The sequence below is a fragment of the Botryllus schlosseri genome, chromosome 6, assembly GCF_051294905.1.
Source record: "Botryllus schlosseri isolate E-star chromosome 6, Bs_hap1, whole genome shotgun sequence".
Classification (NCBI taxonomy): Eukaryota; Metazoa; Chordata; class Ascidiacea; order Stolidobranchia; family Styelidae; genus Botryllus; species Botryllus schlosseri.
Window position 1 is genome coordinate 21,590,220 of NC_137241.1, and position 26,517 is coordinate 21,616,736.

Genomic DNA, 26,517 nt, shown 5'->3' on the forward strand with positions numbered 1-26,517 from the left:
AGTATTCACAGCATTCACAACATTCCGTCTGCAGGAAGATGTGCAAAATTAGAATCACTGAAGCGTTAAACCGCTACATCTACGGGTCAGTGATTTTCAGTGTCAACTTTTCCTGGTCGAGTAGTGTAATGGTCGTTTGGTTTATTGGTTGAAGTAAAGATTAATAACCTCCGTAGCGTAGGTTGGTAACCTATAGTTCAAGTGTATGATTTCATTGCCTTGATTATATAAAACTAACCTAGCTAGTTTGGTTATGGAGTTGAGGCAGTGCAGACTGCTGCGAGAAAGAGAATAAGTCGGTTTGTTATTTATCCGTCGTAGCTGTTCATTAAATATATAAATATATATCCTCTGATGTAGTCGAAAATGTGACGTTTATTCGTGGGCAAAATGCATCGCGAGAGAACACCCTAGTCTACATCAATCTCATAGCAATTAATTTTCAACGTTGTAAATCGCTAGATGTTATCACGATGGATGGGTCGGTCGGTAGCCACTAGCCAGTAGGGCAGTAGCCTATATACTTGTTATCTAATTATCTTAAATAGACTGGTCTTTTTAATGTTTCAATGAATAATGTTATGATTTATCCATCGTATTACATTAACAACCTGACAATATCGATCTCGCCTTCCGTCACATGCCACCTCATTTTGTTACTTTGTCATTTTATGTTATGTTCTTTTCTGTCTTGATTCAGTGCGGAGTGTGCAATGTGCATGCCTTGGCCCAGGCGGCTAGGCCCAGCCGCCCAGGTGGATGTGTGATTTCAAAGATTACTCCAAGTCGTTTTGACTCCTTTCTTTTTTTCACTGTATTGCAATAGGCGCTGCATCGCTCACATATACGTAGAACTGTTTAACTACGTAGGCTAAGTAATTGCATAGCCTCAGTTTATAGTTACCAGCCAAAATAGAGAATAGAGAATAGAGAGACGAATTGATAAGATGCAATACATTACCAATTTATACATATTGATATGATACAATTCGAGTCGGCGCCAATGGTTGAGTATTATATAACTATGATCGAATTCATTTTCAATAAAACATGAGGTTTAAGAACAGAGAACAGAAATATATATTTTGCTATTAAATTACTTTATTATTAATTTATTTGTGAGTGAACAATGGCGGCTCAGTCAAACGCACCATAATTGAATGATTGGTCGCTCTCATGGGTTACACCAGCATTTCGTCATTTTAGCAACGTGACTCTAGTCAAGTCATAAGAAAAAGGTGGCTCGAGTCATCCCAACACTGTCTTGTGGTGTATTGATATGATAACATTGTTAATGAACTGCACTGAACTATACCAATATCAATATGGTATTTTTGAATTTTGACGGTTGATTTGACATACCGTAAATGTATGACTAATTTCATGACATGCTTCCAGCTTCCCTGTGTACTGTGGAATTTGATGTCTTTGATCACTGCTATTATATTTCACCATCATTTCGCTAAAATCAATAATTTTACAGGTCTCTTTCTTCTAGTTTACCCAGATGAATATCACAAATCTCTTTTCTCGCTTTTCTCTCAAAACCTGCTCTTACTATGGGGCACGAAACAACTCACGGAGAGTAGTGTACCATTCAGATGACGACACTCCTTACCACAATCTTGCGTTTGAGGAGTGGATTTACGACAATGTAGACTTGAGCAAATCGTCCTGCATGCTCATATGGCGGAGCAAGCCATCAGTTGTGATTGGACGTCACCAAAATCCCTGGCTAGAATGCAACTTGAAATATTTGCGGGATAACAGTATGTTCCTCGCGAGAAGGCAGACGGGCGGGGGTACAGTGTATCACGATCACGGCAATTTAAACGTAACATTTTTCACGTCCCGTTCGTCGTATTCACGCAAGTGCAATCTACGTCTCATTATTAGCGCACTTGAAAAGAAATTCCCATTTTTGAACTTGAGTATTAACAATAGAGACGATATTGTAATGGATGGTAAGTACAAAGTCTCGGGATCGGCGGCTAAGCTGGGCAGGCGTAACGCGTACCATCATTGCACTATTTTGAACGATGCAAATCTCAAACTGTTGAGTTCCGCATTAAAGCCGTCGTTATCAAACATCAATACAAAAGCGACATCAAGTGTACGATCAAAAACAAAAAATTTATCAAGATGCCCAGGGGATATCACTCATCAAGACATGCAAAGTGCCTTGACGGAAGAATACATGGCGCGCGCTGTGGAATCCGAGGAACCATATATCATTCAAGCAGACCCATCTGATAACAATACGTTTGAAGGAGTAAAAGACATTATTGATAGATTAAATTCTTGGAAATGGATTTATGCAAAGTCTCCAAAATTTGCGATTGAAATACCATGTGTCGGTAAGTTATCTGTTGCCGATGGTTTGGTTAGTGCTGTTGAGTCATATTCTGAATGTGGACTGTCCGTTGCACCTGAACTTGAAAAGCAGCTTTTAGGCGTAAAGTTAGCTAGATCTGATTTGCAGAGTTTTCGAGAAAAGTACGCCGCAGAATTGTCATCAGACAAAAACAAATATATCTGCTCACTTTTGGAAAATATATTGACAAATATATAACTCTTTTGCACTATTTCAAACAAACACTAAGACTCCGAAGTTGTGCTGTTTTGAAATCAGGATCTATGTTAGTCTATTTGTTTGTAAAGTATGCGCGAGTCATAAAGCCATGAATTTTGAGTCCGAAGGCGAAAATTTGACCGCCGTTACCTGTAACATCAAATACTTGACTGCGAATGAACGTCAGTGTCAAGTTCCAGGTGAGAGAGGCATGAATCCAAAGCGCAAACAACATCCCGAATAATGATAACATATTCTTTAGACGCGACAATATCCGCGTTTTCGTATCATGAGAAGACAAAGAAATCTCAAAGTTCCAGAAGAGTGCAAAATCAATTCTACAATGCCAAGAAGAATTTTGTCGAAAGCCGGCGAGGCGTGTGGATGTTGCCAAGTAAAAGATCCGACCGTTTGGCAGATTGTGTCAAAGAATTGAACATGATTTTGAGTTCTAACGCCATTTTGCATGTGCGGTGGGCCAAGTCACATAAAATTCAGGTAACCTACAATCAAGATCTATCTCTTGCATCCTATTTCTCAAATTATCTTCTCCCGCAGCTCGTCCTCAATTCGGGACTCCTGATAAACGTCCTGCTGTCGCCTCTCAACGATATTCAGAGAATATTTTTTGATAAATCCCTGACAATGAAGCTTCCACCAGAGGCAGGCTCCATTACTGCTGGTCGGTCTTTAGTGTCGTTGAGATGCTAGTCAGGAAAATAACGGCCTGCGTTTTGTTTTCAGCCACGCTTTCTGATAAATTTTGTTTGCTGTGCTATGACGACAGCAACAAAATCGCCTATGTCAGTTTTGTCCAGCGGCCGGAAACACCGGAGCTGAAACGTATGACAAGTAAAATCTCGTCAATGGATATGCGGATTTCGTTTCACGATATTCCAGGTAAGAATTTTCGATGTGGCTTGCTGTGATTTGTTCACTTATTTATGTGAAATTACGACAAAACCTTTCCTATCTTTAAACATGCCCCATGAAATGCATGAGATGTATGAAATGAATTGGTGTCCCTTCGTCTTGAAAATATGAATTCCTTGACTTGGGCCTACTCGTTAGCAATTATTGATTGCGTAAATTCCCCATTAGCTATTGCATTATTGAAATGATTGGATATGTTTCATCAAGTCATCAACTGAGTATTCTCCTCATCAGACTTCATTTTGTTATACTGTCATAATTAGTTAACTTGTTACGTCACATTAATACTTTTACCCTACTTAACACTGATATTGCTCCACAATTTATGTGTTCTTCTCTTTTTTGATAACATTTTTCACAACCAGATCATGTAGAGACAGTGTACTTGTTTGATGCTGGTGTGATCACACTGGTTGTCCTAGAACAGTGGTTCTCAAACTTTTTTTTTAGACACGCACCTCTTTATGACAGTGATATCACAATATATTAAAGAGCAATAAGAATGCTAGCAATCCCAATGGATAGTTTGATGGCATTGACGGTTATGGGCTGTTGATGAGAGAATTCTCAAATATGAAATTTGGACAATAGACAGCAATAACCATGAGCTGAAGAACAAAATTTTCAATAAACTCCAGCTGCACGCCCCCTAGTCCGAGAACCACTGTCCTAGAAGGTCGCGTCGATTACCCTTATCCAATACCGAATGCTGTGTTTGTGTCAGGGTTGTAATGACTCGAGTCACTGACTCGAGTCATTTTCTCAAAATACAGAAATGACTCGAGTCAATATGTGTATTGACTCGACTTGGACTCGAGTCATTGCGCATGACTCGAACCAAGTCATATGACTCAAGATACAGACGGCCAAGACCGATATTTCATCGAAATTTCGAAGAATAGTGAAGTAACCACCCTATTGGGATTTCGTCTATTAGTACGAGTACTTAAAAATGCAATCAGATACTGCTGAAAGTGAGGAAAATTAGTATATTATAAATGCGAACCATTCAATATCACCAACTGAGTTATAAAAAGTAAGTTTAACAAGATTTTAACTGGAAACTGAGCAGTCAACACATTGACTTGGACTCCGACTCGAGTCATAATACCGTGACTCGGACTCGACCCTCTGCTCGCTGACTTGGACTTGGACTTGACTCGGTGGTGAGTTGAAAATGACTCGACTTGACTCAAGTCAAAACTATAAATGTGAAATTGAGTCACGTAGGGCTGGGCATAATGATTCGAGTACTCGATTCTGAATCGAGTATTAATTTTAATGATTCGAGTCGAGTAATAAAAGACGATTTTTTTCAAGTACTGACATTATACACTTCTCGCCAGTGAAAGTTAATTTATCATTGAGAATTATAGTTTCGATACTAAGTTTCGCTGTTGAAGCCTTGAAACCTTGATCGGCACTATCGTAACATACGTAACATATTGCACAAAGCTACGAAGATTACTCGACATAACACATTTCCGAAGTCATGATTGTCCCACAACATTGTCACCAAGTAGAATGGAGTCGGTATGGTCGGGAAAATACCAAAGGATCATTTATGAGATGGATAACATTCTTTGTGGTGGCATAAACGGTACAGTCGGTACATATTCGGACTTCGACGTTTTATATTCTGGTATGACGTCATAATGGGTGATACTCGATTACTCGACTCGACTCGAAGCATATTACATGATTCAGAATCGAATCACTCAGGTACTCGATTTTGCCCAGCCCTGTGACTCGGAGCCTTGTGACTTGGTTACACTTACAACCCTTGTTTGTGTTGTTCTACTGTATCATCATTGATGCTCTGCGCAGTGTATGTTATGTGCGGTATCTCAGTCTCTTTCTCTCTCTCCCTCTCTCTACTTGCTTCCAATCTCTTGGGTTCCACCTTGAGATGAAGATATTAAAGATCTTATCGCCGGCATCTATCTGCATCTGTTCCACAGATAGCTACACACTTATAATATTCTGTATGTAGTAGCCATCGCTTTTTATAAATTCAGTTTGATTGTTCTTATGTGCTGGTTGACCAAGCAATCAAATTTTTGTGTATAAACGTAGCTGAAATGTTCAGGGGACCCTGCGCAGAGGGGTTATCGGAAATTCTGCCTCAACAACTCGGAAGACGTCGCGTTATGTTGGAGCTCCTCTCATTTGGTGTCATCCCCATCTTCGAAAGCCGCCAGGCAGGATAAAGTGAACATGGTCCTTCTCAACTGTTCGTTTGGAAAGTAAGTCTTTGGGCCTACTATTCATGCCACCTCGCTGGTTCTATCGATCGCTTTTAGATTGGAAGTGACCAGCTGTATCCACACAGATTCGAACCCTGTCTTCGTAGAATTCAGTAAGATTAACCCATATCAGGTAATGTTCATCAGTTCCGCATTCGCGTCTGATTTTGGTGATGGAATCCTGTTTTAGATCGGAAGCTTGGAAAGAACTGTCACTACAAAAGCGGAGGTCGCTGTGCAGTATGTTACATACGAGTGTAACCGCGGACAGCTACAGAGGCTTGACATCAATTTGATTCCCGTCAAAAGCGGCGTGCTGTCGTGCTCGAGAAACTGGTAAACGTGAAAATTTGAAACTCTTTGATACACTCTGACGGCTGTCGACTGGCGAATTGATTTCTAGAAGAAGTAGGAAACTCTGCAAGATACCCGTAAAAAATCTTGGGCAAGGTACCGAGCCCTGTGATTAGTTACAACTGGGGCGATTTTTTTTACCTAAAAATGGAAGATTTTGACCTAAAAAATCAAAATTTTGACATTTTTTTACCGTAAAAAACTTAGTTTTGACCTAACATATGCAAATTAGGTGTTTTCCCACATAATATTAGAATTGTACTATTTATCTTCATTTCTGATTGGAACTGTCTGTCTTTACGAAGTAGTTTGGCCATGAAAAACTTTTTTGACTCAAAAACTGAAAAAATTTTCCATGAAAAACTGTATGTGAACAAAATCTAGCCCTATGAAGAATTCCAGTAGTTACATCACGTATTATGGTAGAAATAATTGAAATAAGTTGAAGTACAACGAAAGATACTTTCCTACATTCTTGGGTAGAAAGTGTCTGTCCTTACTAAGTAACTTGCCGAGAATGGAGAAAGAACGCTGACAACACTGAAGTTGTGCGTACACTGCTGGTGACAAACCGTGTTGCTTCATTCTGACAATGGTGTCTACATCACAATTTTTCATCATGCGCTTATCGATTTAGGAACCATGCAATTCCCACGCAGTCTTGCTTCAGTTGGGATATTGCGGTACGTTGAGCATAACACCATGTCAACCTGCTTGTTTCATTTGAATGTTTATGCTTCACAATGAGCAGACAATGGGCCGTCTACAACGGTAGGCCTATAAAATAGGCTACAAGCTGTAAAATGTCATATGATAAGTTCACTGACAGTGCAAAATCTCCGATACAAACGAAATGCAGGTTCCAATCAAATTTGGACTTTGTAAAAAATTTTGACATTTTTTGACCTAACGCTACAATTTTGACAAAATTTTAACTTTTTTGACATGTCAAAAAGATCGCCCTACTTATGACACGTTTACCACTCAGATCTCTGATAACGTAGTGGTTGACCAGACTTCAATTGGTAGGTCGAGGGTTCGAACCCCATATCGTTATCTCCAGTCAAATTTATGTGCATTTTTGACGAAGCCATAAATTTAATGTCTGTCTGCCAGTCAGATCAAGGACTTCCTTGTACAGTCGCTAGTGAATTCGGCACTTGGTGGCCCCTAATTCTAATCCTAACCTACCCGAACTATAACCCTAATCTAACCCCAAACTTGGACACTTACAGACCAAGTGCCTAATTCAACATACCGGCTTTACTACGTGCCGTAAACAATTTACGCTACGAATTTATTAATGCAGCATCACCACCATCATAATACTAATATTGGCAACATTTATTATGCCAAACTGGTAACCACTTGTAAAACCAGTATTCTAGACCTCGGTCTCCCCGCTAGGTGCTTGAACGTATTATGGGATTTCGTGGAGAGGAAATAATGTTAGTTCAGACTCAAAAACCTTACGGGTTGTATTGGAAATCCTCAAAATGCAGATGGTGCCTGCCCGAAAAGAATCCACCTTCTCTGCCTTGATATCGATCGAATCCAATGTCACTCGCTCATTTATTGAACAATTCGATTTCAGTGACGAAACAAAACTCGCGATCGGATGCACCGACGGCACCGTCTTGGTCTACGATCTGTCCACGAAACTATCGCGGACGCTCCGCGGCGATATGGTCCCGAGCGTCGTGTCCTGGCATCCCAACGGCGGCGCTGTGATGGTCGCCAGCGGTAGCGCCGAGTTGAAATGCTACGACTGTGCCTTGGGCGAAATTGCTGTCAAACCGCTTCACGAGCACACGAGATCGTCGCCCGGGAATGTGTTTATGGTAGTTTTACTATTTCGTTCTTCTGTTGAACTGAAGATTATCGATCTCATCTTCATAGCTGTCGGAGTTCTTACCTGGCGACAACGGACTGGTGACTTTTTTATGGTCGAATAAACTGGCAGTTTCGGCCGATGGGTCCAGGACAGTCCCGTCGACTCCGATTGTTTGCGACACTGCCCTTGTTCTGTTCGATGGCGGTCCGTTCGCGTTCCTCAATTTTCACTTGGGGTTCAATTCCGACGGTCTGTTTCGGCCGGTTGATATCGTCAGGGAGCATTTGTCTCGAGGCAAAGTATGTATGTTCGTAAGCGTAATATTAATTAGTCCGTGGATGTATATTGTATAAGCATGCTACATGCTACACTTCGGCTATCAGGAGTTTGATTTAGGCTGTGGCAGGGTTGTAACAAATCGACTTGACTCGAGTCAAAACTATAAAAGTCAACTTGACTTATGACTCAAAACTTGTGACATACCACTTTTTCACGGTTCTAAGTGTAAAATATAATTAACTTTGCCTAAATAACTGTTGAGTAGACGGGGAAGTAAGTCTAAAAGCATAGCCACTTTAGTAATTAGTGCGAGTGGGCAAAACTACTTGAGTGCTCTGAAAAAGGAGAAGCTCTACTCCATTCACCTCTGGTTGTGTCCGATCATGCATTTGTCACTGAACATAGGTCGATTGCGCCGTGGATATCTTGCGCAGCATCAACTGGAGCCGAGAGCCTGACAACGCGTTTTTAACTCTGATTACAATATTCAATCACCTTCTCAAGCAGCCTCTGTCTTTTGATACTGAAGGTTTGTGTATGGTGTTGATGCGAGTTGAGCCCTATTTGGAATTTGACGAGCGATGTTTATTTCAGAAATGCTCGAACGTACCCTCAGCTCATTTTACGCGCCACGTTATCCTATCGCGGAGGCTGTGATCATTGAAAACAGACACACTATGAGCAGGTGATTTTTTCAACTGATTATACACGGGATAACGTTAAGTTAGCACTCTGCATGTGGGTTGTCGAACTGCACATTCTCAATTTGCACTTTACCTGCAAGCCAGTGATTCCAGGGTGTCTCTTACAAATTTAGGTGTCTATGTAAACTTTGCAATTCTCGGCTGTACTTTTTGCTAGCCTGCTGTATGTTACTGTGTAAGGGGATATTGAATGCAGTCAGTGCCCTAAACTCAAATCTGCTCCAGACTCCCTCCCCACTTTCACAAAAATCGGAGTACATTTCCGATATAATATTAGGATATCCTGCCATGGTACTTCATCTCAATGCCAAATTGTCCATGTCCGAAACGTTTACCCATCTCAGGTTTAAGTTATTTCCCCAGGAGAAAAGAACATATTGTTGTAGGTGGTTTAGAAAGTCACACGTCATCGAAGGTGTCTATCAATAATTGATGTGACTCGAAAGGATCAGTCTGGTAAGGATGTGCGCCTTGCTTATCGTTTTAACGGAGATTCGGCTTGATTATGTCTTGACAGTTCCATATCTGGCAAGCCCTTGTCCGTTTGCTGATACTTAAGCAACAGTGCGGTATATTGGATTTAGTATTACAAGTAAAATTTTGCGCTGTATTCATATTTATGAAGTGCATCGATTGTTTTTGACAGATACGCAAGGCGCTTTTTCCATCACCTGCTGGATTTCGGGCGACTGGAAAAGGCCTTTCTGCTCGCGAAAGATATTCAAGACCGGGATCTGTTTGTCGACATTTATTTCAACGCAAAGAAATGCGGGGAGACCGTCGTAGCGAAAGCCGCCAAGCAGAAAATGATTGAGCTGTATTCCAGCTCCGAAGAAGGTAATGCTAGGAAATTACGGGCGAATCGAATTAAGACTGTGGGGACTGGGGACTGTGTTTCGGATTAAAAGATTTAATTTCCATCATTACCCGTACCAATGGTACCATGACAATAACCCAGTCGTTGTCAGTCTACTCGTTTAAAGTGGATATTTACCATTATATGTGATCGTGACAAATGACAATGAAATTCATGATTCAAGCTCGGCTTACCTTGTGTTCATTTGCTGGACATCATGTCATTTGAGTGACAAATACTTCACGTTTATCTGAACTTCATTTGATGCATACCACCCTCCAACCCTCGGTTATGCGCTTATACGAGGGAATGCATCCTATTTTCCTCTTCAACTTTAACTAACTGTTTGCGCTGGATCGTTAACTAAAAACGGCCACTCTTTCGAAAAAACGCTCCAATGTTCCGAGTTCAGCCTCAGTGAAATGTAGCTAATGGCTTGATAAGATGCAGATCAAGGATCTGGTTCTCGTCGAATCGACAGCCGTGAAATAAGCTAGGCTGAGACACAGAGTATGCTATGCTCACCGTTTCAATGCACCGCATCAACTTCATCCGTGTAATCTGTGTCCAGGGTCCAGTTCCGAAGACGAGTTTTGGATTAGAAAGGTGAAGGATCGCGCTATCAGGAAGAGAAAAATGAAGCAAAGAAAGCAGTCGGCAAACGTTATCGAACGCAGGTCGAAAGTGACGTCGCCGCGTCTGCGAAAAGAGATTGTGCCGTCGTCCTATCCGCCTCCAAAAATGGACGACTTCATGAAGTCGTTAATGAGCGAAACCAATGGTAATGTAAAGTTACAGATCCGTGCTTGTGTTTTAGTCATTGAAGTTCAAAATGGCACAACTCTTGGTCGAATCAGTTAGGTACTTGATCTGCGCAAGCCTTAATTGGAAGGTCCCATACCAGCAAATTATGTTATTCTTTCTAATATGGTGGTAGGGTTGTTCAAAAATAACTTTTTATTCCGGATCCCGGGGAATCACTGATTAAATTGTTATGTTGCCTGAAAAAAAACGCTGCTCACCAAATTTGGCTCAATTCCAACCAGTATACGCCGACGCAGAACCAACTAAACTTTTGAATTCATTATAAAAAATAGAATTTTCAAATTTTACTGTCAACACCATGAGATTGCTTAGCTGTCTACAAAAATGATGCAAAACAAATTTTACGCAATTCCGACCAGTAGAAGAAGCGAAGTTATTTGAGTTTTTCATTCATAATTTTGGGATTTTTCACCGTCTATGCTCTTTCTACAAATCCAAAATTTTCAGCTGCAATAACTTCGCCTCTACGAGTTGGAATTGTGTCAAATTTGTTTTGCATCGTTTTTGTAGACAGCTCAACAATTTCATGGGTCTCACAGAAAAATTTAAGGGGACTAGCAACCCAAAAACCTAATTTTCGGATGGGTACCCCCAGGGGCGTATCCAGAGCGCGAAAAAGGGGGGGGGTTTGCGTTACGAAATTGGTTATTGTGACGTCATCATTACGATCACTCGTCTCCACGCCCTGCCGAATAATTAATACATTATAGTTTAATAATAAACAGAGATTTGCGGTGAGTGGGAGATGTACGAATACGATACGGACATTGCCTGAAAATCGCGTTTCTTTTATGGTCTGATTGAAAGAAATTCGTAAATGCTCACATTTAGTCATGAGCCGGCAAATGCCGCCCGTCTTCAAGCGCCTAGTTCCGGTCAGAGATGCGCGATTTTGTTGGGTTTTGACGATATTATGCGCACGGTCGGTAGTATCGCAGCGGACGAACAAGCGCGGAATAGGGCGGTAGCATAAACGAGGGCGATCGCCACAGAGAGGTGTGGTGTGAACAGTGTACGTCGTACACGAATGTGTGCTTTTCGATGGCTTTACTAGCCATACGGCTGAGCGTGTAGTACGCGCGAAGATAATTAGACCTTAATTGCAAGCACGCAAGTCAGTCAACTAATACAGAGTACACACTGGGATAATAACTTGATCGACAGAGAAACTTGTCAGCCGATATAATTAGGCTTTACCACTAGGCCTACTCAATTCTCCCGTTCAGCGACAACATAGGCCTGTATTTGAACGACAGCAAGCCACCTAACAATCGGGAACGTGGATTGCTAGGCTTGTATTTTGAAATGTGAATGTCAATCCTAGGCCATTTCTCGCCAATAATCGCGAATACAATGTGGATTTGAGAATAGCATTGTCGTACTGGTGCCGTCGTGTCTGCGTCTCGCTGATCAATCAACACGCCGCCGCGTGCAATTCTTAATTAGGATTTCGAGGCGAGCAGGTGGAGCGAATTCGCGAGCGATGTTGATTGCCGACAACTTCGTCTTTGCAATTACGTATCGCGTCGGCCAATTAGATTAGATTTTCCTAAAATGAGTCTCTCGTTTTAGCAAGGCGAGAGAGAAATCGAGGGAAGAAAGTTGAGAACGTCGGCAATTGCCACAGCTGAAATGTAGCTGAACAAGTGCAGAATTCGTATGGAATTAGCGAATTATAATGACCTATTTTATCCTTTCGACTAATTCGGCGCATAATTCCAATATTTTGTAGGGGTCTTAGTCCCCTTAAATAACATTAAGACGCCATATTCGCCTTCTCATACGTAAAAACGAATATGTTAAACTAATAAATTAGCAAATATTAGAGGCTATATTTGACATCAATTTTTAGGATTTTGAAAAGGGGGGGGTTCCGACCCCCTAAAACCCCCCCCTGGATACGCCACTGGGTACCCCCATTACAATGAAATTTTCACAGTTTCTAGATGCTGCTATGCTATAAGCAAAAAAGCAAAAAATTTCGTTCTACCCTGCAAATTGTGGAATTTTTTGGATTTTAAGGAGAACAAATGCACCGACACGGGAAAGCAAAATCTCAAAAATTTGAAGCTCTTTTTTCAATCTAACGCCTTCTTTAGGAAGTACTAGGACAGTGCTGTGCTATGCTAAAATTTAAAGGACTATGTCATAGCCATCTTGGAGAAATTTCATTTCTAAATTTAAAAATTCAAAAAAATCATCATTTTTGTCATAAGTTTACTTTGACGTTCTGTACCTCTTGACATGGTAGACCGATGTCTGGAAACTTTTAGCATAGCACAGGTCTGAATCTCATCTTTTCAAAAAACCTTGAGTGACACATTTATGACAAATATTTCTTACAAATTTTTGGTTTACCGTGAAGCGACGTAACAAAATTTTACAATTGAGAAAACGACGACCAAACATTTGAAACGTAAAAAGACAATGATCAGGTGTTACGGATGTAACAATATCCAACGAATTGAACAGTGCAGGATGCACAGTAGGGTTGTCCAAAATTTGGAAAATCGTACAAATCCTCAGTTGTAATGTCTTATTCTATAGATTATTGATAAAAAACTACACTGGGCCTAAAAGAAACTCACAGGAAGGCTGTTAACATTTCGTGCAAAGCGTTTGAAAGTAGCTGCCGAAGAATGGGCGTGCCACCGACCATAGAACGGCGAGAAGACTTGTAATCAGGAAACCACGGCTCTTGATTGGCTAATTGGCTACGCTTCGATGACCACGACTGCAGCAGCTTGATGATGAGGTGATCAAGGAGTCTGCTACCGGCGGCGATTCTGAAAGCGCATTGTATGTAGGTTGACAGATACTGATTTAGGATTGATTCAGGGTATGTTGAGGTACGAAATACATGATGTACAAACAACAGCTGCTTCACAAAAACGTCTAAAGCATGACTGCTTTATTGTGTAGGAAACCGCCGTAGCCTATATGCCTTGTTTTCAACCAGGGAAGGCATAGGCGCTCATGCTAGTGGCGACAGATTCCTAGTTTCAGAAAGGCTATATCATTATTGAATACAAATATAAAGCCTAACAATGACACTTTAATTTGTGTCATCTTATTGGGCTCAGGTTGTAGTACATAGTTGAAGTTTTGAATGATCTAGGGATCGGTTAGGCTTGGCACTTATCAGATGTTTACAGCAAATTGAATTCACTTGTAAGTGTTTTCAGAGTCCCTAATGATGCCGCAGAGACGAGGTGTAAATGTAAGCACGGACTATGCTTGATATGATATAAACAATATGCTGGATACTATGCACTATGCAGCATTGTCTGTGCGTTGCCTTACACCCCTTTTCTGCACGATTATCAAGGACTTTGGCATATCATATCCAGCATAGTATGTGCTTACTTTTACACCTCTTTTTTGCACTAGCATTAAGGACTTTGAAAACACTTGCAAGTGAATACAATTTGATGTAAAAGCATCTGATAAGGGCCAAGCTAACCCGCTGATTCAGCCGATCCTTAGAGCTTTCAAAACTTCAACTATGTACTACAACCGGAGCCCAATAAGCTCAGACAGGCAAAGTAGTGTCATTGTTAAGCTTTATATTTGTATTCAATAATGATAGATCCTTTCTGAAACTAGGAATCTGTCGCCACTCGCATAATCGTCTATGCTTTCCCTCGTTGAAAACAAGGCATATAGGCTATGGCGGTTTCGTTCACAATAAAGCAGTCATGCTTTGGACGTTTTTGTGAAGCAGCTGTTGTTTGTACACCATGTATTTCATACCTCAACATACCCTGAATCAATCCTAAATCAATATCTGCCAACCTACATACAATGCGCTTTCAGAATCGCCGCCGGTAGCAGACTCCTTGATCACCTCATCATCAAGCTGCTGCAGTCGTGGTCATTGAAGCATAGCCAATTAGCCAATCAAGAGCCGTGGTTTCCTGATTACTAGTCTTCTCGCCGTTCTATGGTCGGTGGCACGCCCATTCTTCCGCAGCTACTTTCAAACGCTTTTCACGAAATGTTAACGGCCTTCCTGTGAGTTTCTTTTAGGCCCAGTGTCGTTTTTTATCTATAACCTATTGAATAAGACATTACAACGGCGGATTTGTAACATTTTCCAAATTTTGGACAACCCTAATGCACAGTGATCAAAGTAATGCTATCTTGGACAACAGTGAAAGAAACTGAACAAATTTGACAATACAGAAAAGTAATTCCACAGTAACATTATGTACCAAGAACCACTTTCATGTTCATCGCGTAGTGACGTTTTGCCTGCAAGAATAAGATGAATGAGACAAATCAGTCTATATTCATCTACAATGAAAACAGAACAGTAGGTGATTTGGCTACCTTGTTCGATTCATCAACAACAATGGGTTTACTTGAAGATTCCTCTGTTGTGATGGAGCTGTCACATTTCAAGCAATGGCATTTTAGAGAAGCACAAAAACCTTTTTTGCCAACATTGAGCACCAGCTTGCTGCCGGTATTTTTACATGCAGTGCAGAAAATTTCTACAAAAATGAAATAGGTACAAATATGCACGCTATATGCATCGTTAGCCAAACGTACTCACCGTATAAATACTCACCAGTAACAGGTAGAGTCTCCACTAACCTGCTTATACTTACTTGCAGCTAGAGTCTCAAGCTTGCTGACTTCAATCATCAAATACTTTCCAGAGAAAGAGCTGCTTTCAGCTGCTGCCCCTTCATCTGACTTCCTGGTGATCCGAGCCACATTAGCTGCCAGTACTGGTGGTTGATGGGCTGGTCTACCTTTTCTTCTCCTCTTTCCAAGCTTGCACTTACTTCTGAATTTGACTGCCTTCTCACTCATTTCTGCTTCATTTTCAATGTTGACTGCACTCATAAGAATACTATACCGGTCAATGAGTGCCAGAATGCTTGAATGACAGTAATCTAACAAATTTATACCCGGAAATAATACAGATATATATTTTCTAGCAGTAAAACCATATATTTGCTGAAGTTATCGGAGGAAAGGTGTGATCTTTTTGTTGGCAATTGGGATAAAAATAGCACTTATCAGAGGAGAAAAGGGTGCCCAATAAAATTGAAATTTTGCAATTTTTAGTTATTGTTTTGGGGAAATAAGGCCATGAGGTGACAGCAGAGATACAATAGTAATATTTCCTACCAGAAAAAAAAATCGAAAATTTTGATTTTTTTGGGTTGCTAGTCCCCTTAATAAATTATTTTTATTTTTTATGGTAAATTCAAAAATTTCAATTGACTCTGCTTCCGCGTGCACTGGTTGGAATTGAGCCAAATTTGGTGTGCAGCGTTTTTTTAGGCAATTTCACACTGAAATCAGTGAATCCCAGGGATCCGTAAAAAAAGTTATTTTTGAACAACCCCTCACCGGCGATTGATGATCAAATTTACAAGTTTTTATGTACCTTCTTATTCCTGATACGTGAACCGTTTTCAGCTCTCGAAGTGAACGATGACGAAATTGTGCCAAAGAATATTATACAAACCGGGAGCACGCTGAAGATCTTGGACTACGGATACGTATGAATTGACTCGATTATAATCAATATACAGTTGCACAATTTTCCTCGTTTCTTTACAATGCTGCTGGTGGCTGTCAAACGTTGATAGCGATCATCCGAATCTGTTGTTTTACTCTTTCCATTCTTTGACATTGTGTTGAATTCTTGCTTTGGAAGCTACGGCCGAATGTTTTTTACCGGTGGTTATTTATCTAGCGATATTTTTATTGGGTGCCTGCACATGTGTCTGTCTAGCATTTCATATACCGATTATGCACTAATTTTGGGAAGGAATATTACATGTTTTCGTGTTATGTACGTTTTCTGGTATTTTATCGCATATATTTTTCGTACATGACTGGTCTAGTTTTATGTTATTGCAGGGATGGTATCGAGTTACTTGTAATTTAATATACAAATAGATTGCTTCTACTTACACTACTCACAGCTATTGGCATGCCTATTTGGAGAGTTTCCCAGTTGAAATGCTTGAAATACAGTAGAATCTGGTTATTTCTAGATTTGTATCGTGTTTCAGATATATACATGCAGTGAGAAGTTTTTAAAAACATCCCTTGTCTTTTCAACACTGTATTAGTTTTGTGGTGAATAACCATTTTGTTATTGGTACTTGAATTAGAATTTTGCACAGCAATGCCCTGGATCATTTGCTAGTTTGATTTGACTTGCGTTTGTAGTATAACGGTGCTTTCCTTGCAATATTTACGTCATATATAAATATACTGATTAAGGTTGTTAAGGACCTGTTATAGTTGCGTTGCTTTGTTATTGCTGTATTTGTGCTGGTTTGAAAAGACCTAACCGCATGACAACTTTGAGAAAATCATATATCTCATGAATGTTTCGGTGCAACATGTCGCGTATTGGAACGCGTCTTTTTTTGTGTATTTTTGCTATTTTCCAGCTACCGAGCTGACAGAAAGAAGGCATGAACCGTACCTCTGAAAATATGTATCATTCACTTACCTGTTGTGCTTTATATATTTTGAAGATCGATTTGCTTATATTCTTATCTAATAATATGCATTAGCTACGACCATATCTATGCAATGGAGCGCATCAAAAATGGCACCAAGTCCGTTCCTGAAGTGATGTGGGAGCCTACCGCAGTCTGCCGCATCGACAAGTTCAGAACGTTAGTGAATAGCAAGTACCGATTGAATCTCGGTAAGAAAAATGGCCCGCGAGTTTTGAGGGAGATCATAATTTTTGACTTGTCAAGAAACTTACCATCAACTATGGACCTGGTCCACCGAACGATATGACCAATTCTGGGAAACGGTCTGGGACGAGGTCGGAGTGGTCTCTTCCGAACGGTGGACGAAGGTCGTGGATATGAAGTTATCGATTGTCGATAATCCGAAATGGTTCGCCGGCGCGAGACTTAATTACGCCGAGAATCTGTTGAAGTTTGACGATGACAGGGTAGCCGTGTATTCCACGGGTGAGTAAACTTTCCGTGCTCCAAAACCAAAGTAGATATTCATCTGGTCAAGACACAAACAATGTACAATGCGATTGCGATGTAACGAACAGATCTGAGGATAACCGAACGGCCAACTATGGTCTGTTGATGCAACACCCACCTCCGTCTGCTGGTATTGTTATTAATGCTGTCTTTCTTTTGATACTTCCTTGTTCCTCGCTCCTCTCCCATGCATTTGTCCTTCATCGGGCCTTACGATAAGGGAGCATATATCAACCTCCGACGCTTCGAAATGTGCTACAGTCAAGACTCGAACCACAGTCCCTCGGGCCGATGGCAGTGGATTAATCAACTGTGCGAATTCCCACATAGAATATTGCTTCCCCTTGGAATCGGAAGTTGGACTTGGTTTTTGTTTGATTTAATGCGCAAATTGGCGACTGCGATTTATTAGAATCTTGACAGCAAAGTTTAACTTTTGTAGATTGGTAAGTCGTGTTGGGAATCTTTTTTCTAAGATAAGCCTCTTCAAACAGTATTTTACTATTGTAAAAGTTGCATTGTAAGAAGTGGTCTGCTCTGGAATCTACTAGAAATGATTTGAATTTAACACAATGATATCACATCGGAACTTCAACGTGCCTCAGCCCTTCAGACCTAATTTACATTGCTGTAAGGAGTTCATCGATATATCATTTCAGGGGAACAAAGGGCCACGCAAACCTATACTCATAGACAATTAAAAAGTGCCGTTCGCTGCTATGCTGCATCTTTGAAATCGCTGGGTGTCGTCCGTGAAGACAGAGTTGTAGGTGTGTATTTATCCACAAAACCGTAAGGTTTTTTTGACGTGTGATATTCGTGCTTTTAGGATACATACCGAATTGTGTCGAAGCACTCATAGCTATGCTCGCCGCTGCTAGTATCGGCGCTATATGGAGTTCTACTTCGCCAGATTTTGGTGTGATGGTAAGTTTTAAACATAGCAGCCTCTTTGTAATAATATACGATTGTTTCTAAAAATCATGTTATGTTGCTAATATACAATCTGTACATGCAGAGTCTTGGTCAGTATGACTCGAGTAAAATTACTGTTACTTTGAGAAATCTCTCTTGAATGGTTTGAGAAGTATCGAGATAGATACGAAAATGTTTCAAGACAGTGTGCTAGGGGTTTAATTTTGTCTATACTCGGTGTCAGCTATCAGAATCATAAGAGACGGCTTCGGTATCAATGCGAAGATAGTTGATAACCCTACAATTTCAAAACATCCTTTTTTCAATGATTGTGATATCGTTGCTAATTTACCCTGATATGTGCAACGATTTTACTCCTGAAAACATGGCAAGATGTGAAAAATTTGACTTCGGAAGCTCTGTGAATCGGTGGTGTTACTACCTTATGAATATGTTTCAGGGCGTTCTCGACAGGTTTCAACAGATCGCGCCGAAAGTCATATTTTCCGTCGACGCCGTCTGGTACAAAGACAAGACACACGATCACTTACAAAAGTTACACGGCGTCGCGACGGGACTCCCTAGCTTAGAACACGTAATCGTCATACCGTTTGTGTGCAACGAATCAAAAATCGACGTTTCAAAAATCCCGAAAAGGTAGTACACGGGGGGTTGGTCTTCCCTTTTTCAATCTTCTTAAACTCTGTCCAATCACAGCATGCATCTCTCATCTTTTTTAAATCTTGCCGACCGAACGTACGAATTGAGTTTCGAGCAGTTACCTTTCGATCACCCGCTATTTATTATGTATTCGTCCGGAACGACGGGTCCGCCGAAATGCATGGTGCATTCGGCCGGTGTAAGTAGACGCGGTTTGCCCGATCATACGTGCCCTGTGATTTCGTTTCGTTTTTGTTCAGGGGACTTTGCTTCAACATATGAAGGAACATATATTGCACGGGGATATGAAAGAAGACGATAAATTACTGTTTTATACAGCGGTGCGTACTCTATTTCTATGTCGTGGCAATGGATGGTAGAATTTATGGCCTGCATGCATTATTCTTAAGTATTAGCGATTTGCTTGACTTGGATTTGATATGAATTTACAAACGTGTGTTTGTGAGAGCGGGTAGTCTAAAGTGCCATGGGCAGATGAGGTAGTCAGTAACATAATACTTCTACTATTTTCAAGTATGTGTTGTCTACTTGAACTACTTACTGAAGTGGTTGTGATCTTAGAACTCGCCTTTCTACTTACTTGGAAAGCGCTATGTGTACGCCCTTACTTCTACTTCTATTTGATCACCAGTGATGACTATTTTGATCACCTCTAGACATGTGGATCGAACCTCGGATAAATATAAGTTTTTATATCCTAACGCTTAACTTATTTTTTTCCAAAGCCATCCTGAGAAAGCAGCATCCTTTACAGTTGAAGGAAATATCTGCATTGGAAAAAATATATAAATCTCAAATAGTATCGAAGGCCTTTGTAATGAATAATAGTTTTTGTCTGGGAGATAGTTTCGTTGTTCATTCAGTTGATCAATTATAATATCAATATAGTCTGAATATATTTTCATCCGATAAAAACACACGTACAATGCAATACACAAGTCACAATGCGATGTAATGAACAGATAGAAGGCTGCCGGAGCGACCAGCTGCGGCCTCTTACCTGTTCCTAAACCTATTCTCATTAGTGCAATATGGGGTCACTCGACTTCGCAGTTTTCTTTGCCTCCTTTCTTATTTCTTTGCCTCGTCAATATTTTTACGCACCATCATTTTTCAGACCGGCTGGATGATGTGGAACTGGCTTGTTGGAGCTTTGACGTCTGGCGGTGCAATTGTTCTCTACGACGGTTCCCCTTTCCATGCCAAAGTCAGCACTCTCTGGGATCTTGTGTCCAGTTTAAAGTGAGACGATTGCGATATATTGGGTTAATTTTAGGCTTGAGGTTGTGTTTAGTTTTGGGTTAATAAGTGACATGCTCAAGTGTCGGGCAAAGGACTACCCTGTTTTTCGTTGTTTCTGTGAATAAACGCTGCTTCGATTCAGAATAACAATACTCGGAACAAGCGCGAAATGCTTAAGTATGATGGAGGAGTTGGGTCTAAAGCCGAGAGAAAGTCACGACCTTGAAAGCCTTCATACTGTTTTATCGACTGGATCCCCGCTTGCCCCTCATCAGTACGACTATGTCTACAATCAAGTGAAATCAGACATTGTGCTCGGTTCGATATCAGGTAAGATGGAAGACCACTCGAACCAAGTCACATGACTCGAGACTCAGACGGCCGAGACCGACATTTCATTATAATCTCGAAGAATAGTAAAGTAACCACACTATTTGGATTTCGTCTATTGGTGCTGGTACTTGGAAATGCGATCAAAAACTGCTAAAAGTGAGGAAAATTAGTATGGTATAAATGCGACTCATTCGATATCATCAAACAGAGTTATGAAAGTGAGTTTAGCAAGACTTAACTGGAAACTGAGCAGTCAACACAATGACTTGGACTCGGACTCGAGTCGTAATACCATGACTCGGACTCGACCCTCTACTTGTTGACTTGGACTCTATGGTGAATTGACAATGACTCGACTGGACTCGAGTCAAAACTATGAAAGTGAGATTGACTTGTGACTCGGAGCCTTGTGACTTGGTTACAACCCCGTTAGCAGGACAATCTCGCAATGGAACTGTTGGTGAGGTTACGTAGAATTTAAATTGTTGTACGTCTCCACTGTCGTAAGACTCTCTGCCTGTCTCTCTCAACACCAGCTATTTTAAAACTGCAATTCCGACAACGTATGCAAGTTTTTAAAATATAATTCTCAATTCAGCACTACAACCCAACTCTTTCTTAGCGTGACCAGTGACCACTCCCTATACATTTCTAGTATACAAGTCTAACTTGAAGGCCAATACAGGTGGAAAAAAATTGGCGATTAAGTTACAACCCCGGTACTTTTGCAGGTGGCACAGACATCATATCATGTTTCATGGGACAAAATTTCTCTGTCCCGGTACGGCGCGGCGAGGTGCAATCCAACAACCTCGGCATGGCTATGAGATCCTTCGACGAAAGCGGAACCCCGGTGTACGACACGCCGGGGGAATTGGTCTGCGTTGCGCCCTTCCCGTGTATGCCGACGCGTTTTTGGAATGACCACAACGGAGAGCTCTACAGCAAGGCGTACTTCCGGAAATTTCCCGGTTTGTGATTTGTCGAATTAGTGCTATGGCGTTCGGCGATGACATCTCGACTCCTTCACAAGTTAATACATCCTGGTTTTGTAGGATAGAACCGTGATATATAATATTCTCTTCCAATAGCTAATGTCCAAGATAACAAAATCGAAATGCGCCATATGTAGAGTTATCATACGTCCTCTTTTGTCAATAAATTGAAAGTGTCCGTAAAACGGAGGTCGAGTCCAAGTGTTGACCTTTCTAGTCAACAGCACAGACAGGTCAAAAAGTGGTTAATTCGGGAGTCAGGTCAAAGTGATGACCAGTTTTTTTTAGTCAACACAGACTTACCGAAAACTTTTAAAATTAGCCATTTTCTTTGCCTGTATTACAGCTGTCAGAGTTTTTGAAAACTGACCTCTTTTTCTGATCTCAAAAAATAACGAACCCTCTAGCCATACGATTCTGCCAAACTAAAGTATTCTCGTTCATTGGCAAATTCAGTTGCACGGATCCATGTTTAAGGCGCACTGCGCTCTAAATATGACGTGGTGTCATATTAAAGTTGAAGCTGTGAAAACCATTTTGGAAGCTATCATTTTCATGTGAAAGCCTCCGTGATTGAACCGCAGCTAAAAGGTTTTCGCGGAATAAACTATTCCAGTGATCGATCTATGATATTGCCTCTTAGCCATATGCGAAATTTTTGGCGTGCATTTCTTCACTGTTGCATCTGCTCGATGCAATCAAGGCAGAAAATGGATTTTACACCGATATTTTTACTATCGTATATTTCGATGTTTCTTTCACTTATTATCGAGCAGAATTTCGTGACGTTACTTCCGTTTGATAAGTAGCAACGACTGTTCTGACCGTCTGTGAATTTACCCGAAGCGATAACGGCGAACGATGAAATCTGGGTTGTGTTTTTACTTTTCGCCGGGACACCATATTTTTGCAGGCGTGTGGGCGCACGGAGATTATTGCATTTTCAATTCCGAGACCAACGGGGTCAAAATGCTAGGCCGCAGCGACGCCACGTTGAACCCGAACGGGGTGCGTTTCGGGACCACCGAACTTTACGGAATTGGTAAGATCTGCTTTCTACACGGCTTGACATCGCGAAATCATTCTGGATAATGTGTCACCGATGTAGAGCAGGTCGATAATGAAGTACTTCCACTATATCTGAGTGCTTTACTAGGTATTGCCTGTTTGGACTACTTGAGTGATAATGATTTTAGATCACCAAAGTGTCTTCAGGTTTTTAGACGAAACTTGGCCTAGTATACTTACTTTTTTACCTGCTTGAGAATCGCCACTTCTGCTTGTACTTGAGCACCAACGATGACTGCTTTGGCCGCTTCAGCTTGTATCGTTATCATTGTGGCCGCAAAAACCACTTGACTTTCGCGTCATTCTCACTGTAACAACTACGTAATAGTTGGTTCTCAAATACTCGTCACGGATTCGCATCGCACCGGCAGCCTCAAACAACTTGAAAAAATTTAGAATTCCCAAATTATTTTAAAATTACTGAATTTACAAAATTTTGGAAATTGAATTGTATTCGGATTCGAAATAAATACAACAAATGTCAGGATCAGCTCATATCATGTCAGAGGCCGAGCTTGGCTCGTTTCACACGTGTGCACTGTACAGTGTACACTAGGGCTCTTCAAAAATGACTTTTTTCTCAAATCGTACTGGCTACTTGATAAAATTGTTAGGTTACCTAATTTAAGCCTACACACCCAATTTGGTTCAATTCCAGCCAGTAACCGCTTTGCTACAGGAGAAGAAAGTTTCTATTTATTATGTAAAAATTAATAATAAAAAATTTGTAAATTTTCTGTTCACCCCATGAAAGTGTTAGGCTGTCTATAGAAACGATGCTCACCAAATTTGGTTCAATTCCAACCAGTGGAAGCGGAGTTGTTGCCGTCGAAAAATTTTGATTTGAATAAAATAGTATTTACGGTGACCGATTCTTTGTTTATTTATTATAGTTGTGCTCACCGTAAATACTATTTTATTCAAATCAAAATTTTTCGACGGCAATAACTCCGCTTTCACTGGTTGGAATTGAACCAAATTTGGTGAGCATCGTTTCTATAGACAGCCTAACACTTTCATGGGGTGAACAGAAAATTTTTAAATTTTTTATTATTTATTTTTATATAATAAATAGAAACTTTCATCTCCTGTAGCAAAGCGGTTACTGGCTAGAATTGAACCAAATTTTGTGTGTAGGCTTAAATTAGGTAACCTAACAATTTTATCAAGTAGCCAGTACGATTTGAGGAAAAAAGTCATTTTTGAAGAGCCCTAGTGTACAGATCTCCTGCGGCATTCTCAGGAATACCATAAGTTAGATTAAAATTGTATTACAGGCATTTCGCTTTAATAAGTCCAAATTAGACAATCGACTAGTTGTCCCAGTCTACGCACAGGCACTCGAATTTTCCCAGCTCTACTCGCCACGCGTAAGACCACGCCCGTCTCCATGTGCTCTACTTCTTGTCGCAGTCGAAAGAGTGTTCGGCGAAGAGGTGGAAGATTGCGTGGCTGTCGCGCAACGCAGTCGCCGGTCGTCCGACTTTGGCGAGCGCGTCGTCTTATTCGTGAAGATGAACGACGGCCGCGTATTCTGCGGGGATTTGGTGAAGAGAGTGAAAACGCAAATTCGAACGCTGCTCTCGCCGCGTCACGTCCCGGCGCTGATTTTGGAAGCGAAAGACATACCGGTAAGAATCAACATGTGTGCCTTTGTGAGCGTTTGTTTACTGTGTTGTCTCGACCGCTAACTTTACACGCGCGATGGATTGATTGATTGCTTGCTTGTTGATTTAGTTTAGGTTGATGGTCATGTGCGATTGGTGGGTAGATCGCGTGCGTCTTGGGAAGAGAGAGTTTGATTTTTGTTTCTGTACTGTTGTGCTCTCGTAGAAATTTCTGTTTCAAATCTTCATAAGACACCTCGCATAACCGGATCTGGGTTTGTTGCGGGACTTGTAGTAACGCTACAGAGCTGATCCCAAGAGCCAGTGTTTGATCGCGCAAAATTTTACTGGAGTCGTGTCGAATCGTTTTTAGCAATGATTCCTGGCGAGGCGTTCGGAAAATGAGATTTGAGTCGAGACTAGAGTCACCCCAACACTGCCGGGATATATGCAAAGTCAGGACGCCGAAGCTACTTGGCCATTATTACGTCACATCTTTCATCACGTCACATTGAATCAGTGATGTTAATGCATTAAAACATTTCGCCACCCTACCCCCCAAAAATTGCATCCTTCCTCCAAAATTTTCATCTTGGCTATGCCTTGCCTATTTGCCGATATTGTATTGTAGTTTCGTCGTTGAATGGGCCTGCGTGTTTTTTGGTTCCGGAATCCGTGACAGCCATACATATTGCTAATGTTTATTGGCGTTATGTATCAAGTTATCGTGTTCAATTGCCGCTAAGCTCTTTGATTTGAACTTCGTGAGATCGAGTCGAGTGCATGGCGAGAGTTCGTGAATGAAAATAGTCGCTGCCCTCACTAATGAAATACGCGTGGAAAGTTTAGGGAAATTGCCTCCCGGCCTTGCCGTGTCCATGCGTGTTTTTTTATTTTATCTCGCGTTGTCCATCTGCTGCCACGACACGCGAAGTATCATTCTTATTTCAGTACACCATAAGCGGCAAGAAAGTGGAGATGGCCGTGGCAAGAGCGGTGGCGGGCGAGGAGGTCACTCATTTAGCTTCGTTCCGGAATCCCGATTCCATAAAATACTTCAAAGACGTACCAGATTTTTAAGTGTGTCTTCTATGTTTTTATAGACCATTATTGCGTTTTGCGTGCTTACACCCTTTTTATACCGATAACGTTGTGTCGTTTGATGACTTTGCGAACCAAATAAATTGTTACCTGAACCACTCTGCTGTGTCAGAAGTTGATTATTTGAGGCTAGAGAGGTCGAGGGTAGGCCTATCTAGTTCTAGATACCCCGCACAGAGATAATTTAGTCAACGTTGTGCTACAGAAGATCGCAGCCACGGATCGATTGCGAATTAGTTGATTTTTAGCAATTGGCTAATGACGAGAGCTTCCAGATCGAAGAAAATGGAAATCGTTGCGGGACTTGGTGAAATTCGTAAATTCCACTTCCATTTTGGCCAGTAAATACAGTGGAAGAACGTGTTAGAAAGATACTTTCACATTCGCCGAGAAATAGCCTACAGACATATCGAAAAATGGGCAGATGCGTGCTACGGCAGACGATGTGTCACTCAAAATTACATCTGATAATCTCTAAACGCATGCCAGTATTGATTCGGATTATCGGCGTGTTTTTCATGGTATAGCAATTCTTAAGGTAACGAGAATTAATTAGAATTGGTAATACAATAGGGTTACTGTATTTTGGGGTCCTTAAAAGAGGACACTGATATATTCAGAAAGCTCCGGCATCGGACAAGAATTTTGGTAATTTTGAGAAATTTTCGACCGAATAGTACTGTGTTGACTAAAAAAAAAGATCAACACTCTGGCTCGACTCCCGAATCATACCAGCTCTTTACGAAAGTGTGTGGTGTTGACTTCATAAAAAGTTCATCTCATCACTTTGACTCGACGCCCGATTTACCCCATTTCTTGCGAAACTCTGACGTCCGTTACGTCGGAGTCGCATTTTTCATTATATTTATTCATTTTCAGAGGAAAAGAGGACAAAATGCTAAAAAAGAGGGCATTTAGGCGTCCGCCGAGGATACTTTCAATTTATTGAAAAAAAAGAGAGGACAGTGTGGAACAGTATCCCG

General features: G+C 41.0%; 3 protein-coding genes and 1 long non-coding RNA gene across 4 annotated transcripts; 3 read left to right on the top strand and 1 right to left on the bottom strand.

The window, feature by feature from the left end:
- The first annotated feature begins 129 nt into the window (after window positions 1-129).
- LOC145441517 (lipoyl amidotransferase LIPT1, mitochondrial-like) lies at window positions 130-2,632 on the top strand. Its single transcript, XM_080319401.1, has one exon. It carries the CDS (start codon window positions 1,508-1,510, stop codon window positions 2,570-2,572), a length of 1,065 nt encoding a protein of 354 aa, XP_080175527.1. The 5' UTR covers window positions 130-1,507; the 3' UTR covers window positions 2,573-2,632.
- On the top strand, window positions 2,552-17,116 carry LOC145441515 (WD repeat-containing and planar cell polarity effector protein fritz homolog). Its single transcript, XM_080319399.1, has 14 exons — window positions 2,552-2,772; window positions 2,835-3,070; window positions 3,131-3,254; window positions 3,317-3,472; window positions 5,595-5,751; window positions 5,809-5,884; window positions 5,942-6,087; window positions 7,700-7,946; window positions 8,005-8,238; window positions 8,624-8,747; window positions 8,813-8,903; window positions 9,569-9,759; window positions 10,350-10,559; window positions 16,040-17,116. Exons 1-14 carry the CDS (start codon window positions 2,682-2,684, stop codon window positions 16,126-16,128), a joined length of 2,172 nt encoding a protein of 723 aa, XP_080175525.1. The 5' UTR covers window positions 2,552-2,681; the 3' UTR covers window positions 16,129-17,116.
- Window positions 4,446-21,193, bottom strand: LOC145441520 (uncharacterized). The gene is made up of 2 exons (XR_013915842.1): window positions 21,121-21,193; window positions 4,446-4,691 (listed from the first exon to the last, which is right to left on the bottom strand). It is a non-coding gene; the product is annotated as an uncharacterized LOC145441520 (long non-coding RNA).
- LOC145441516 (acetoacetyl-CoA synthetase-like) lies at window positions 17,156-25,636 on the top strand. Its single transcript, XM_080319400.1, has 13 exons — window positions 17,156-17,291; window positions 17,347-17,568; window positions 18,252-18,362; window positions 18,422-18,519; window positions 18,968-19,164; window positions 19,225-19,366; window positions 19,428-19,508; window positions 20,306-20,430; window positions 20,573-20,760; window positions 21,495-21,734; window positions 22,672-22,800; window positions 24,240-24,457; window positions 25,385-25,636. Exons 1-13 carry the CDS (start codon window positions 17,174-17,176, stop codon window positions 25,511-25,513), a joined length of 1,998 nt encoding a protein of 665 aa, XP_080175526.1. The 5' UTR covers window positions 17,156-17,173; the 3' UTR covers window positions 25,514-25,636.
- The last annotated feature ends 881 nt before the right edge of the window (window positions 25,637-26,517 follow it).

Coding starts and splice junctions, on each gene's coding strand:
- LOC145441515 (XM_080319399.1), top strand. CDS start 2,682: ATGAATTTTGAGTCCGAAGGCGAAAATTTGACCGCCGTTACCTGTAAC. Junction 5,752..5,808: donor CTCAACTGTTCGTTTGGAAA/GTAAGTCTTTGG, acceptor GATCGCTTTTAG/ATTGGAAGTGACCAGCTGTA. Junction 10,560..16,039: donor GTTAATGAGCGAAACCAATG/GTAATGTAAAGT, acceptor AACCGTTTTCAG/CTCTCGAAGTGAACGATGAC.
- LOC145441516 (XM_080319400.1), top strand. CDS start 17,174: ATGGAGCGCATCAAAAATGGCACCAAGTCCGTTCCTGAAGTGATGTGG. Junction 17,292..17,346: donor CAAGTACCGATTGAATCTCG/GTAAGAAAAATG, acceptor TGACTTGTCAAG/AAACTTACCATCAACTATGG. Junction 18,363..18,421: donor CCGTGAAGACAGAGTTGTAG/GTGTGTATTTAT, acceptor TCGTGCTTTTAG/GATACATACCGAATTGTGTC.
- LOC145441517 (XM_080319401.1), top strand. CDS start 1,508: ATGAATATCACAAATCTCTTTTCTCGCTTTTCTCTCAAAACCTGCTCT.